Below are 16582 nucleotides of genomic sequence, written 5' to 3' on the forward strand. Positions count from 1 at the left end.
CTCTGTACAGAATATTAGACGTTATGGATGTGCCAGGTACTTTCAATGGCTGTAGTTTCAAGTATGTTCTTCAAACCAACTGTGGTTGAAAAACAAGGATGTAAATTGAGTTTTGGTGTGTTTCAGCTTAGACAATTCTTTGCATGGTGGCAAAGCAGGGATCCTGCTTTCAGGTGATGCTTTTGTCTATGGTGAATCGGGATTGAAGTTTTTTAATGCTGCACCAAAGCATCCTAAGTGGATGCCAAAGTCAAGACTACTTGTGTCATTATCCATCAGGATGGGAAAAAGGAATTGCCTTTTCATGCACATCGTATACAGATTTTGGGAAAATACTGCTGTGGTTTTATTTACCGGTTTTCCTGAAGGTTTATTCACATTGACCGTGATATCTATCTCCTTTACATTTAAATGGAATCTTCTTCTCCAGGGGTCAGCCCTGCCCTGGAGCTGGTGTAAAATTTCACATCTGATTCTTCCAGACTTCTAGTACCATGCTTCTTCTTTTTTCTGACTGACTAAAAATGAAAAATGCTCTCCTGTTTCAATTCTGTAATAGCACATATGTCAGTAATTAACAGTCTTCTGAACCAATCTTTACCTCACAGTTGAATTTGGAATATTGTGTACAGTGTTAAAATGCAGCTGCTGGGATACACAGTAGTTTTATCAATTATCTTGGGGTGGCAGGTTGTTTGCTTAGTAGTAGTTAACTACTGATATTTCTTTGCCTCGTTCCTTTGTTGTCTTAACAGCTACTGGAAAGTTTTAGGATTGAAACTTACTCAGCTTATTTTCTGTGTGGGAAAACCCATGGTATTTATTTATTTTTAGGGTCTGCGTAGTTGCCTCTGTATTTCTGTGTTGTCTCTAGCTAAGTGTTGGAAATCTTGATTTGTAGTGTACCTCTTATTAGTGGGACGATACATTCAGAAGCTCTTCCAAAAATAAATTGGTAGTTTTAGTTTAAGTGGTGCTGATCTGAATTGTGGATGCATGCTTGCATTTCAGTTGTCTTTGTGCAAGAGTTCACCACTGGGAGCAAGTTACTCTGAAGACCTGATGTCAGGTTACACAGCCTGAGGTCTGTTCAGAGCTGAAGAGGCAGTGATGGTGCAACAGCTGCCCACTTTCAGAGGTTTTCAGATACAAATAGTGAACGTACTCAGAGAAATAATTTTAAAACTAGCCTCAGCTCTCTCAAGTTTTATATTTACATTTCTTCAACTTCTACTTCAGCTCTTCTGACATAATGCAAACTTTTCTGCAGTTTATGTTTTGTGCTTAGTGGGGAAACCAAAGATACCAAAAGAGACATTTTTGCATTTAAGAATGGTATCTTTCATTTCAAATAGTGTATGTTAAACCCCTTGCTATGTTACAGCTTTTCTGTTTGGTTGCTTTTATGAAGCACACAAGGATTAACACAGGAAGGAATAACTAGTTTTTCTAAAACAAGAAAAAATGTAGGTATCTGCAGTGGGGATCCTGAAGGAAAAGGAAGGGATCTACTCCTTTTCTCTCTGGCGGGAAATAGAGGCAGAAATTGAAGAGTAAAAGTGGGAGGGGAGAGAATCTGCATTTTAAAATATTTTGTGGAATACATTTTGATGAAGAACATTGCGATTCCTGTTGTTTGCCTCTTGCCCACACATACTTATTTATAGAAACCATTGCCACAATACTAAAATGCATGATAGACAATGTGCTCAGTAGTGCTTCCTGAAGATGCTTGGTGGCAAGAGACCTTTATCATTTTAGCATCACTTAAACTGTTAGATGCTACTCAAACACAACTATTATTCAGTAATTAGTGCTGATTCACCATGGCATGTAGTGGGGTTTGGGCCTCTAGATTGCGTATGATTAATAAGAGATCTCTGAAACTTTTAATCAAACCAGTGCTAATAAAAGCTTACATTGGAATTCACATTAGAAATTTTGAAAGTTCAATTGATTAACAGTATTAGTCCTTTCATTTGGTTTTATTGAGGACTTCTGATAAGAAGATGCTGACCACACAAATACAATCTTAAAAATAATTTTCAAAATCTATTGGTATTTGATCACATCTGAGATCCATATGCCGATGGTCAGCCAAAGACAATCTCTGGAGAGTCTGTGGTACAAATTTTGGTGCAGTTGTTTCCTTACACGTTGCTGAATCAGGCAGTAACATGATTGTTAGGTCACTGTTACAGCAACTCCATGCCTTACTTTAGTTTGGAGACTTTTATTTCAGAGCAGATTGTGTCTTTAATTGGAACACACATGGGTTTTTAGATTTTGTCAAAAATCTTAGGGCTTCAGGAGCAATAGCAAACATCCATTTATTATTTGTGAGCCTTTACTTTTACTCATCATTTTAGTATTATGTTGTGCAGATAACATTTTTCAGGTAAAATTTTTGAAAGTTTCTGATGAACAAAACTTTTTTTCAAGTTGCTGTACAAGACAGTAAATGGGTGCTTGATGCTTGATTTTGGCATGAGCATTTGTATGATTGTATGCAGGTTGGTATTTTTGAAGGAGCTTAACTTTTTTCATTTATAGGTTGTAATAGTTCTTAGGAAACTACAGAATGTACATGCCTAATTTTAAGAGAGTGTGCCTCCAAGCTTAAATGAGACCCACCCAGAATTTGTTGAGAGTCAGGAGAAAGACAAAAAAAGAGAAGAATTTGTAACTCCTTATACCAGGATAATCCATATATAAATAAAAGCATGCCAAAGATGAGTGTCAGGCAGGGAGGCCAAGATAGGCTACAAAAATTCTTTCTTGTGACCTTTAAATGAGTGGAATGAGTAGGGAGCATGTCCCCTTCAGAAAACCCATAAAGAGAATGCAGACTGAGATTAGTTGAAGATGTCTGTTGGCTATTAGTGTCGATGCCCAAGAACACAGCTGCCAAAGATGGAATTACTGGGAGATTGTTTGGGACAGAAGTTCAGAAATGGAATTTTTGCAATCTGGTTTTGTTGGTTTTGCTTCTCGTCCTATAGGATAATTCAGATGAGAAGACTTGCAAACTTGTCTGCCTGGTATTCTTTCCATCACTAATTCAGAAGACAATTATTTTCACTGTTGTGCATTATTAGGGTGAGTTAGAGTCAAGATTTTGTAGACTGATTTACTTGCTCCAGACAGTTTTGATCAGTTCTTTAGGATAAGCCATACACAAGAGCATTCAGGTGGATTTGGTATTTAAATTGAGAATATTGCCTGGTGACATCCTAAAAGGATATTATTCCCTAGGGAATGAGAAAAGTTCTCATCTGGGATCTGAAGTTGCCTTAACTGGGGTCCAGAAATGGCCAAAGTAAAAAGGTTTGTGTCCTGCAATTTAAAATAAAAGAAAATTGCACATTCACAAAACGTTTTCTGTTCTCCTGAGTGCCATTACTATGTGGGGAGATGCTCTAACCAAAAGAAACTGCTGCTTTGTCTGCCGGCAGCCCTGCCCAAATGCTGCCTTTTCTCTCTGCCGATGTGTTTGCATGATAGAGGATCCTGTGGAAAGATGTTTTGAATTGTTAAAGGAATGAATTAGCTTTATTGTGCTGTGACCTAAATAGGATCATCAGATCAATCAGTCTGCTGCTTTTCTGTCCTCTCTGGCTTAGGTTGCTTCTCCTTCTCATCTTGCTTCCTCTTCCCTCTACCCCCGCCGGGCAGCCCCTTTCCCAGAGCCTGCAGGCATAATCCTTTATGATCTTGGATAAAGGAGGGCACAGCCGGGTACCCTCTTTTCCAGCAGTACCTGCCCTTTAATAACCTGCCCAAGCCCAGGCTCAGCCCTGACTCCCCTCCCGGTCCTTCTTGGTGTGCTGCTGCGGTGGCTTCGGGATAAAATAATTTTTCTACTTTGTTCCCTCTCCTCTGCGCATTCTGCTCCTCCTCTTCCTCCTGATCCCAGGTTTAATGGATTGTGATTTCTCAGTAGCCGGGGCAGTATCGCGCTCCACCAGGGCTGAGGTTGCCTTGAAAGAGGCCATTGTGAGCGAGGGGAGCTGAGACTGGAGGGCAGCTGAATGCGGTGCCGCCTGGGACGGCCTTTGTGGAAGGAGCACTTTTGTTCTCCTGAAAGATGCCGGGAGAGGGCCAGCCGGGATGGGATCTCAGGGAGGGAGAAACCCGTTCTGACCATAAATTACTGACTCCTGTGCTCTGCAGGGAGTCCATTTAGGCACCAGCAAATGGTTAACAACATGGGTGAAGGTGGCCAGAACAGGCACAAAACTTGGGTGTGAGTTTTGAAAATACCTGAGGCACTTGGCCTTTCTGATGTTTCTTCATGACAGAAGTCTCACTTAGAAGTAAAAGTGCAGCTTTCAAAGCTGGGTGGTCTTGGTCTGAGGCAGGCAGGAGCCTTGTGACCTGAAGGAAGGAGTTTAATAGCCCTCCTCAGTTTTAGGCTTGCCCTGCAGATGCCTGGGTGCTCTGTGCAGCCTGGGGAGGGGATGCATGGGGGTCACTTCCATAGCTGCACCCCTCTGGACACCACAGCTGCTCAGAGTGGGTGGGTGGGGGTGGCAGGGAGCAATCCTGAGCATGTCCTTTACAGACACATTCCTGCAGACGTGCTGGAAACAACTGCCCTTCAGCAGCTTCTTCCCTGTGAGCTGCTGCAGGATGGCACAGTGGAGACTTATTTAGAGTGACTGAGTGACGTGTCTGTAAAAGCAAAGGCATCGATTTAGTTGTTTTGAGTACATCTGCTTGCCAACATTTCCACTTTCCCTTTTGTGCATTGAACAGAGACTCACTGGAAGAGCTCTCACAATGCAGTTAGTTCCCAGCTCGGTTGGACAGTTTTACTATTTCTTTCCTCTTAAAATGTCATAAATGCTACAGAGTTGTTTAATGGAGGATTTTTCCATTGTCCAGATAAAGTTGCTAAGGCCTGCAACTTGAAGTTTAGGTTTTGAGATGATGGTACATTTTAGTAGTAGTTTGATGCATCATTCCCATAACGGACTTGATATATCATGTGTTGGGCTTACCTTTCCTTCATGAAAATAAAGTGGTAAAATTTGTTTTCATTTCTGGGAGGGAGCTGGAAAGCATTGCTTCAGCTACTCATTTGGTTTTTTGTTTTGTTTTTTAAACTTAAATACTTCTTAAATTTTGTACTGCACATATATGCATGGGCTGGTGATTAGGAAGAGAATGCTGATTCTCACTGATTCCAGTGTCCCTGTGGACAGCTGCCCCTGGGGCTGCTGCCGGGCAGCTGCTCTGGCTCTGGGTTATGAACCACCCAAGAATGTCACTTTTCAACATTTGCCTGTTTATAAAGCTTCAGCTTTTTCAGTGGATTTTGTGCATTGGTGCTAGGGTTCAGGGCACTGGGTTGTGAATGGGGGCTAGACACAAGAGCCCCTCTCCCCCAGGGCTGGCTGGAAATATTTCCGTGGAAGCTGAATATTTCCAGATTGTTTCACTGGCGCTGATGTTTTGTGCTGCTGTGAATGTGGAGGGGTGGCTGTCCCAGATGGCTGTCGTGGAGCAGGTCAGCTGGAAAGCCCCTCTAAAGAGGGGATAGAGCAGGGAGGGGAGTGAAGGAATGGCTACAGCGTTTCAGGCATGCCACATGAAAGCAGCCACTCTTCTCTTCTGCATGTATGTGGCCTCTACTAGAAAATTAGAATCAGTTTAACCACTCAGGGATTAAAAACTATTGTAGCTGGACTAAAAAAAGCATTTTGCTAATGAGTTCATTACACAGTTGTGATTTTGTGGATGTTGTTTAACACTGCGACTTGTGCCTCTCAGTTTCTTTGCTCTAGTCCCTGACTTTTTAGGAAGATTCTTCTGAGCCAAACTTTGTGACCAGTCCCATAAAAAGTGAAGTGAAAATTAACATTTACTGAACATCTTCTCCATGTTTTCCGTATTCCTTGTGATACTCCTGATTGCTCTGTATTTCTGTGACCCTTATGTGGCAGCGAGTGTGATCCTTGCTTCTAAGGATGTGATAACTCAGGCGGTGGGTTAATATTAACTTGTCCAAGGTGGAGTAGCAAGTGTGTCACAGAGCAAGGTCTCCCCAGTCTACTGCTTGTCTCTGAGTCATTTGCATGTAAAGAACTGATATCACAGTGTGCACACCTACTGTTCATGCTGGGTTTATCTAGCTTTAACAAGCTCTTATAATTTATTCTGTCAAGTAAATTTTAGGTGGGGTTTTTTTTTGTTCTTGTTGTTTGGTGGGGATTCTTGTGAGATTGTCTGCTGGATTGGCAGTGTTTGAGGCTGAAGTCCTTTATTTGTTTGCGTAGTGGTTACAATATAAATTTTCTCAAACTGCCTCATCTTTTCCTTCTCTTCTCAGTGTAGGGAGGCTAAGTGCAGAGGAGTGCAGGCATTTCATGCTTTGATTTCTCAGAGAATTGCTATTAGATGACAGTTTCTTGAGAAATGAAAAGCCTTTACAAAAAGCTTGGTTGAGGCAACGTGATGAATTATGGAAGTCGGTGGGTTTGTCTCAGGTGGAGAAGAGGTTTTGTTTGTTGTTGGACTAGTGCAGAGTCTCAGAGGTGCAGATAGGAGTAGCCAGAGGGTGTTTCCTTTGGGGTAGTCCCTCATGATAGCCATTTTTGATGTCTGACCTCTTTAACAGCATGACCTGAGGGTAGGTGGAAGCAAGGTCGGGCTGGGGAGGGGGGTGAAAGGCAGACATCAATTAAGGTATTGTTTGTTGCTGGGTTTGAATGTCTGCCTCCGTGCTGAGATCCGGGGTGGAGGACAGTGGTCAAGTGCTTGTTCTAAGGCAGGAGAAATGCTCCAGGGTGGGTTGAGGATCCAGTAACTAAAAGCACACTGCACTTGGCACACATTGTAGCCCGGGGTGAAATGAAAAGAATTCCAAGCTGCCCAAAGTACCTAGGATCATGTTGATTCACAGTGGCTTGACCATGAAAAGGTAACAAAGTCTTGCTTCCAAGGGCTTGCAAGACTCTTCTGAGGTTCCATAAAGACCTTTGGAAGAGACTGTCTCACTTCAGCAGCCCAGACTCCATCATTTTATAGCTTGAAACTCTCTCCTTTCCCTGTGCTCCGCTTCCTGCTTGCTAAGGAAGTGGCACGTGTAGGAAGAGGCACTTCCTTCATCCTAAAAAAGATGGACACCACACTGGAAAAGGAGTCACCATCTCCTTGGTTTGCCTTCAGATGGCAATGTCGCTGGAGTTAGAAATGGAATCACTCTAAACTCACTTTCAGTGTGTGTCCAGCACGAACACATTTTATGGTTTGTGGATGGCAAATGTCTCACAGGGGTATTACTGTATATTTAATTCAAAACCAGCGCTAAATAGTTACCTTGTTATCAGAGTTCGATGCCAGAGTAATTTTTTGTGTAAAGTACTTGATGGAAATCAATGCAGAAAGCAGAGATGCTTTCCCTGCTGTTGCTGCCGTGGCACCATGGTCTTCTGTCCCTTTGGCAGGGCTGAGTCAGTCAAAATGCCTCTTGGACCAGCAGCTGCTGGAGAGACCTGCTGCTCCTGGTAGTTTTGATGTCAAGCCCATGTTGCAATTGCAAAATCTCTAGATTTGGAAAATCCTTATAAAATGTTGATGATACTGTGTTTAGACGATGATGAACAGATTTCATTTACAGTCTGTTCTTTACAGTGCTGGGTCTCAACTGTTTGGTGAAGCTTAGAAGTTCCTATGGAGCATCTGCTTTTTACGTGCTGTGCTCCAGAGGCTGGAGCCTGCTGCAGCTTTGGGGTCAGGCTGAGCCCCCCGCTGCTGGCATTTTTCTTTTTCCTGAGGAAAAAAATCCTTTTCATTGTTAACTCGAGGGGGTTTCCTAAGCTTGCTTTGTGAGAGAGGGCTTGCTTCTTGAGCCTGAACATTGTGCGAAGGGCATGCCCTGCTGAGCACATTCATTTGGTGCTTAGAAATTTCACTTTAACTTCTGCAAAATTGCAGCTCGTTCCTAGGAAGGATGGCTGTGGACCTCTGTACAGATGCATTTTTTTAAGACATGAGGATAAAATGCGCATCTCAAAAAGCTGGGCTGTTTCATCTCCGTGCACAAGTTTCGTTTGATGAATAACAGAATGTCTATTAGCCAGAAATAACTCGATTTTGTTTTCCATGTATCTGGTCTGAGATGACGCTAATAAGAATAAATTAGGAGTGCAACTGAATAAAATTCAATATGTAAAATTAGTGTGCTGATGTCTCAGGCAGTGGCAGTGACTGCGGGGGGAGCAGTGGGACTGGAAGGGGAGGCAATGCAGAGCCGAGACTGCGTGTCGCAGCCAGCTAAGGCGCAGCTCTGGATCCTTAATAAAGTGGGAGCAAGAGGGTGAAAATAAAAAAAGGGGTGGTGAGGGGAGATGGGGGAAGGATGGGAGCAGTGGGAAAGCAAAGCATCCTGATTAGCACGAAAATGCACCACTCATTTGCAACTGGAAGGAGGCCGGGGCCGGCGGGGAGGTGCGGCGGAGGGGGCGGGGGCAGGGAAGGTGCCGGGATCTCCTGCTGCTCCGCCGGCACAGCCGGCTGGAGACATGGGAAGGAGAGCCAGCACCTGCCGACTCGGGACTTTCTGGAGCAGCCAAACTTGGAGAGCGGAGGAAAGGAGGGGAACAAGAGCGGAGTAATTGCTGTGGACCGCAAGAAAGCCTTTTTCGTCCTGCGCAAAGGAGAATAACAGCTGGGGTGCTTTTTGCTCCTGTTGTGCTCGTTGGAAGTGGCTGTTTCCGACGCACATGCGAAGAGGAGAAACTCAGGCTGAAGAATTGTAAATTATTCCGTCTATCAGAAAGATCTAGACATATTTAAAGTGATTTCAGAAAAAAAAAAAAGGCAAAGGGGAGAAACGTGGAGAAGAGAATTTTGGTGTGCAGAGTTTGAACAGGTTCAGTCTGGCAGTCACCCTTCTGCAACTCCTCCTTTCTATGGGATTTCAACTGCAGGATCGCAGTTCAGCACCTTGAATGAAAATGGTGGTTTTCATCAACACAAAGCTTAAATCTCTCATGAAACTTTTCAAGAGAAAGAGTAAGTATAGTTCTGTGTGCTCACTCTGCTTTCAGGAGGCAGCCCAGTTCTGAAGGAAAGTGCAGGTCCCGTCGGCTCCACTTCTGCTTCCTGCAGCCTCTTTTTAAACTTTCCTCACTCTTTTAACAGTTTATCGTTGTGGAGTGTGTGGAGGCAGCCTTGTGAGGGTCTTTGGGACCCCTGCTTTGGGACACAGTACTTTGGAAGTGCTTTGTCACGGTGACACTGAAGGAGCCAAAGTTCTCGGTATGAAATGAGCAGCTCGGTGACAAGGCAGGGTGTGCCGGTGCCTGGTGGTGTCCTGATGGTTTGTCAGACATCTGTCTCTGCTTATGCGGCTATGGGCTTGTATCGCCGAGGTATCTACGTAAAGTTTGTTCCGAGCCAGGCTTTGATTTAAAAGATGTTCTGGTTTCAGGGTGGCTTTTAAAACCACGTTGGTCTTCCTTTAAGTCATAAAGGACAGACAAATCACACTAGAGAGAGTAGTTGGCAAATGCGCACACCACTTCTCTTGACTAGTTTTGATGGCCATTATCGATCTGACGAGCAGTAAACCTTAATTTTGCTGTGGCAGGGCTGCAGCCAGACAGTGGGCTTGGCGGCAGGTGTTTCCCTCCTCCTCTTCCTCCTGCAGCCTTACCCACTCTCCACCCGCCGGTTCAGCAAGGGAATGGTGTGGGCGTCTTTCACTGACTTTAGGTGTCACATTTTCTGTTAGATGGGAGTGATTGATGCTGTAACCAGGTAGGTGATGCCTTCTCCGTTTTTCGTGATTCAGGTTTGACCGCTGGTTAGCAAGAATGGGCACAGGCTGAATGTGTATCTGCCTTGTTGCAACCAGTATGTCGTGGGAGAAGGGGGTGGGATGCGGGGCCAAGACATGAGGACACACATTTTCAGACCATTCGAGGTCTGAAACTAAGAGGGGAAGCAGTTAAAAACCTCCCCCTCTACCTCAAGTCCTTTTTTGGAAAGATCGGGCATTAAGCACGAGGCTGTAGCTGTTTTGAAGCGAGAGCTGTAGCTTATTTTCCTTACTAATCCCAGTTGTTTCCATCTGAACTGATCTCAGCAGATGCGCAGTAGTGTTAAGGAAAGGGTAATTTTTCAGATGACAGGAGGCTGTTGAATCCTTTTTGCTTCTCAGTTTTACATACCACCTCTGCTACCACAGGGGCATCAGACAAACCACAAAGCGATGCCACAGGCAGTGCAGCAGCAAAGGCAGCACATAGGGAAGATGCAGAGCTCACAGTGAGGCTGGGGGCAGTGGAGCTGTGGCAGCAGGGCAGGTGCTTGGAAGGCAGCACATCTGTAGTGTTTTTTTCTGCTTTGGAGAGCTAAAAAGCAAGGATGTGTAGCGTGCCGGCTGAAGGCCAAAGGGTGCCTGGGGGATCATAAAATATGACCCCCAACTGCCCTTTTTCTGTTTACAGCAGGGTAGAGGGATAAGGCTGTTCAACTGTTTAAGTTTTTATTGATGACAAACTTGAAACAAAACGCAGTGGCTGTCTCTTGGGAAGCATAAATGATAAACAAATCTTGGCAATATGTGGTTTGGCCGTTTCATTGCTAGACTGTATGAACTTGAACAAGGTCTGTGTTTTATTTTCATGTTTATATTAAGTGCAAAGAGGTGGCCACAGATAGCTCTCTTAGTGCTGTTGTGCTCTGAGCAGTATTTGTCCATGGAGTTGCTTTTGCTTATATCTGCTTTCCACTCACGACCAAGGAACATAGATAATTTATTTCCTTCACTGGAATCTTATTTCTGGTGTGAGGAAGCAGGAGGTCAGACAAGGTTGTTTCCAACAAAAATGAACCTGTTGTCATCTCTCATGAAGGCTGTCGTATTCCCAGGGGCACCTTTGAGCCAAGCTATTCTGCACTGCACAGCACCTGCCATGGTCACGGAGTGGAAAACTGATTCCTTTTTGAAGAGTGGGAGCTAGAGGGGGGAGGGGAAACAGAGTTTGAAGTTTAGAGTAAATAAAATAGCAAGTATAAAAATGGGAAGAGCAAAAGGTGTTTCCTACAGAACTAATTTTAGACTAGAAATGTAAGGAAGAGTTTTTTAACTGTCGTGGAAGTGAGGTTCTAAGGAGTGTTTTGGTGGGTCTGTTGTGGCAAACAATTCTTCTTTCATTTTTAGATGACATGTGGCAAAGTTACATGTGGGATTTCGTGATAGAGCTATCTGCAATAACACCTCATTTTCTTATTATTGTGTCTCTCTGCAGCTGTTTCCAACCTAGATGAAGAGAGTAGATGGACTGTGCACTACACTGCTCCGTGGCACCAGCAGGAAAATGTCTTCCTACCCTCCTCAAGACCACCTTGTGTGGAGGACCTGCACAGACAAGCCAAGCTGAACCTCAAGTCAGTGCTGAGAGGTAAGACGCTGACACAGACACATCCTAAAACGAGAGACTGGCAAAAAGTAATCCTTACTTTTTGCCAGTCTTTGCAAACATGTCCAAATTGCAGGCTTTGCAAGAGGTTTACTTGTTTTTCTGTACCACATGTAGAACATTAGTGGGATTTTCCCACTCAAATTAAGGGACAGGGGAAAATTACCTTGCTATGAAGACATGAGTAAATGTGTTACCTGACAGAGCACTCTAGAACAGAAAAGTGTCTCTTGGCCTATCTGTTTAGCCTTTGGAGTGTTTCCAAAATGGTACCTTCAATTTCAGTAAGTCCTGAATTATTTGTGGAGAAAAAAACATATCAGAGGTGTTTCATTTGGTGATTTCTTTTGCTGTTGCACAGTGTCATTTCCAGGGTTGTGGCTGCTTGTGAGAAGCTGGAAAAGGTGCTGAGGGTAGAAAAGGGAAATGGGGAACAGAGCACTTGCAAGGACTCCTCCAGTAATAAAACTGCTTGCTTGCAGAAGTGTTCAGCATGTTTTTAAGGTCCAGTTTTTACCCACAGTACCTTTGCTGGGGCTGTACCTGTGCAGTCTGTCGTGTGAGGCATTGTGTTGTGTCAGTGCAGCCATGAGAACAAAGACATGCAGCCAGCAAGGAGTCCTGCAGAATGTCTGTCCCTGGGCCAGACATTAAGTTAAAAATAACAGTATAATGTTCGTGTTCTGGAAACAGTTAACCTAGATTTTTCTTTACACTGGCTGTTTAACAAAGGGGGTTACCCTGCAAAGAGCCAACTTGTTCGAGTTCCTTTTTGTTTCAGCAGGAACTGCAGGTACTTGATACCTTGCAAAGTGTCTTGATTTAAAGAATATTGTATTTTTTTATTTGCTTAACATGACATTTCTGCTTTTAAGACTTGAAGAAAGCTTGATTTTGTATGTCTGAATAGAGAAATGTTTGACAGCCATGTTTGAATTCTCTTGCCATTTCCCCAGTTAATTGATTTTCACTGTCTCTTACTAGGTGCTTTTGTTATCATGTAATAGGGAAGTCTTGACAGCCAGTGTTATTGTCTCCTGCATGGCTCAGCAGATAGCCTGTGTGCCCTCTATACTTATTACTGGATTAATGCATTTGTGCAGTTCCTTAGCCTTGAAACATTTATTGTTCTCTTGCAGGCACACTTACCAGTCCTTTACAAAATAAAAATATTTGCCTGCTTTAGATTAACAAGAGTACTGATTGTTGTTAGCTTTTTGTGACCATTAACAACTCATTCTAATATTTTTTCCTGTTCTCTGTTTTGGACTGTTAAAAAAACCCCATAAACCTGCACAGGCTAAAATGCACTGATTTTTATTGAGTTTTATCAGAAATGTAACTGCTGCAGTTTCATGTTCTGTTTAAACACATTTATAACTAATATATTTGTCTGAAACCAAGTAATATATGCTGCTTCCCCTTCTTACACACCTGGAGTTGTTTTGGTCTAGTGGGATTTTTCTCTGGAGGTGCAGCTCTTTATAAAAAAAGAAGCTATTGTTTGCTACTACAATTTGCTAGTTAGCCATTTGTGTTAAATAACCTGGCTTGTGTACATGATGTAAGACTGCTTGGTAATGAAGTGAGTTTCAATTTCATGCTTTCAGGGTAGTAACTGAGAGGAGAAACTGTGATGATACCAGCCAGATGTCAAACTGCTGACTTAGTGAATACAACTCTGTTATTTATTTATTTACTTATTTGTTTAACCTCAAGCTCTTTCCTTGAGCCATGTTTTTTTTTTTTTTCCCCAAGTGCAGTTTTAAAATAACTCCTTGCTGTTGCCTGGAACTGTCCTGAGAAGCTGTGGCATGAGTAGTATTAAGAGAGGCGCTGAGTAAAGTTTTATCAGTTTTACTGTTGCTTCAACCAGCAGTGTGAAATCAGGAAGGCACTGGTGCCTTGGAGATTTGAGTTAAAAGTACTGTATCCAGAGCAGAGTTTCATTCAGTGTAAAAGCATTGTCAGAATTTTGACAACTGCTGAACTGCTTTTCCACCTGTTTGTTTAGAAAAAACAAAGTTTTCTAAAGCTTCTTTAATAGGTAGAAAGGAATTATGTGACCATAAGGCAGAAGAGCTTGAAGTAGTCTTACAAGAAGCACCATTGGGCTAGTATGGAGACTTCAGTTCTGCATGTCTTGGCCTTATGACAAAGCTTGCAGTTTGCCATCCTTTTGGTGTTGCAGATTCTTTGGCTAAGGTATACCTCTAGCAGTAGGACAGCTGTATGTGACCTGACATGCTGTGTGGGTGGTGGGGAAAGAATGACACTGGATGACAAAATGCACTGTATTCTGTGCAGAAAGTGGGATGAATCACTTGTGTCTCCAAAAAATGGTGACAACAAAGGGAAACTGGAAGGAAGTAAAACTAAAGCAAATATAGTTTTTGCTTTATGCTAAGTCAGAAATGAAGCAGTAGGCATGTACAGCAGTGGAGAAATATGAGGGCAAAGGTATTTAAATGCCCCCCGCCCCCCAGATTTTTGGGGTTATGAAATAATTTTAAGTTTTTAAGAATTGGTCAGACAAGCACTACTCAAAAGTCATTTGTGTATATTTAATCCTATCTTTAGAGGAGGTTGGGAAGGAAGAACCTCTGGTGGTCCCCTTGAACCTGATAACAAAGCCATGAGGACTAAGTTAGCAGCTACTGTTCAGACCATCCAAAGATAGATTTGAAAGTTTTCCAGTCCTGTTCTTGTTCACATTATGAGAGCTGATGTTGTTGGTAGATAGCAACTATAGCAGGTTGATTGAAGACTATTTATGTGTTTCTACACAGGTGGGTCCCCTGTAAATGGAAAAGGACGTATAAAACTTAGGTAACAAATAGTAATTCACATGTAGAGCACATTTAAATCACCTGTCAAAGTATCAAATGTACAAAATCTTTCAAAATAATTCAAGCTAAGTATTTCTATCAAGGTATTTTCACCCATCTAATAGTAACCAGATGGAATCCTGTCTAGCTTTTAAGACAGTGAAAGGGCAAACTGTTTGTTCTGGTATGATTTTAACAGTAAATTCTTTACAGTGTGGGTTTAATAAAAAAATCTAGTGAAAAAAAAGAAGCTGTCTGTTATTTAGAATAAACTTTTAAGTATCACTTAAGAAGCAGAAGCTAATATTGCTACTTAAATTTGTTTTAGGATAAAATGTTACAGATATTAAAATAATTAGTATTTAAGTGTCTTGAGAAAATTAAGTACACTGTATGCTGATCTCTACATACTTGTTCAGGAAGCAGTGTTGTTTTTGTAGGAGGAAAAGATCTTCTTAATTAATTTTTGTGGAGCTGATTATTTTACTTTGTATATTATATATTGGTATGTCCCCTGCTTATCAACACAATGGAAATGGATGCTCTGTGTGATAGTAGATGTTGCATAGGGAGATATTTTAGGTTTTTACCTATGAACTAGGCTTTTATCCTTTTGAAATTAAGAGGAAATACTGTGCTTTTCCTTTACGAAGCTACTTTCAAGTAGAAGTGGTGAGATCTTTCATTCAAGTGTGCTCATAACTGAGGGAAAGCTATTTCAGGCATGCAGGTGCTCTGCTGCCCTCTGAAGTTTTAAAATGCAGTATTGTCCAGTAATGTGAATTAGAAAATGCAGCACCTGGAACCTGGAAAGTTTGTGAAGCATAGTCTGTCTATTCTTGGGACATATAACCTATATGTAACTTATACTGAAATTTAGAGTTGTTATTGACTAAAACCAGTGGCTTAATATATTAAACCCAGGCTGTGTTACTTTATTTTAAATGAAAGGTCTCAGTGGCTTAATATGATGTCTAGGGAGGAAGAGTAACTTCAGCTGCACTTCATAGTCATGGTACCATTGCAATTTGATTTAAATGTTTAGAAAATGATGCAGTTCTTGGGTTATGGTGATAGATACAGTATTTCTTCTTAATATTTTTCTTGCATTGGATAAAGCAGACCCTCGTTTTCTTTGGGGAAGGAGCCCGGACCTTGGAGTGCCTGCTGAAGCAAATGGAGTGACACGTGCCATGCACCATGCATGTTTTCTTACCCTCAGGGCCAAGCTGCTCTGGCTGGCCTTTCCTGAAACCATGTCCTATTTGGCCTCTTCCCAGAGTTTTCACGGACTTTTCATGAAAGGTGTTTCCCAAAATACAGATGTTCAGATAGAAACAAAACAGTATTAACCACTGAGGAGTCTTAATGTGACTCTGTGCTTCGTGTCCCTGTTGTGTCCTAGGAAGTCATGAAAACAGAAGATGAAGACGACAGATGGGAAGGAAGAGCTGAGGCTCTGCATGGGGCCAGGATCCTCAAATCAATCCTGTTCCCTTGCTGTGTGCTCTGCTCCAAGGCTGAGGGACTACTCGACTTGGCTAGTCTCATGTTCTAATCTCTGCTGAGTGTCTGGACTAGCATTGAGAGTCTGGTCTGGGCAGTGGCAGAGCTGTGAGTTTGATGTTGTTCAGAGTGGCATTGTTTCTTGAGGCAGGTTGTTGTCTGTGCTGAAGGGCCCAGTGCCACATACTGCAGTGTTCCCTGCAGTGTTCTTGGTCATAAGGCCGAGGGGTTCAGTGGGTAGGGTAGCACTGTAAAACAGCTCCCATCGCTGACACAGTGCATTGACAGATCTGGCTCATTGCACGGGCCTGTTTGAGGAACCAGTATCTGAGCAAGTCTCTGAAGTACAGTGGTCTTCAGCTGGGACCACAGATAGAACAGCTGTAGTACATAGCAGTGACACAAATACTTGGCAGTAAAAGTAAATTGAGACTAATGCTCATTTTGTGAAGTGTGTTAGACTCTAAAATTGACAAGCAATAAGGCATGAAGCATGAAGATGGGGAGGAGATGCAGCACTGTACTAAGTGTTGCTTTACTTAACTGCTTGGGGTGTATTGTAAGTGTGCCTGTTTACCTTCTGAGCAGGTTTGTGACATCAACAGTGTGTCACAGGTAGAGGTCTAATGTCCTAAAAGGAAAGCCTAAATTTTGATCTGGAATGCATTGTCCTTGGATAATCTTGCAAGCTATGATGAAGACAAGGAAGAGAAAAAAGAATTCTTACTATGTACCTAAACTCTTAGTTTCTGTTATTTTTTAACTATTCTAAATTCTCCCTCAAATGTGGATTTATGTCAGTTGCAGTGATGG

General features: G+C 42.5%; 1 protein-coding gene across 13 annotated transcripts in view; it reads left to right on the top strand.

Moving 5' to 3' along the window:
- Positions 1–16582, top strand: part of NHSL1 (NHS like 1) — a 176929-nt gene that overhangs the window by 115355 nt on the left and 44992 nt on the right. For 11 of the 13 annotated variants that reach the window (XM_038130383.1, XM_038130370.1, XM_038130371.1 and 8 more), the window contains exon 2: positions 11265–11417. In XM_038130383.1, the coding sequence (XP_037986311.1) occupies positions 11265–11417 (153 nt within the window). Of the gene's footprint in view, positions 1–8478; positions 9022–11264; positions 11418–16582 lie in introns of those variants that run through there. The other 2 variants (XM_038130379.1, XM_038130382.1) reach the window with 2 other exon arrangements.

Source organism: Motacilla alba, chromosome 3 (assembly GCF_015832195.1).
Source record: "Motacilla alba alba isolate MOTALB_02 chromosome 3, Motacilla_alba_V1.0_pri, whole genome shotgun sequence".
In the NCBI taxonomy this organism is placed as follows: domain Eukaryota; kingdom Metazoa; phylum Chordata; class Aves; order Passeriformes; family Motacillidae; genus Motacilla; species Motacilla alba.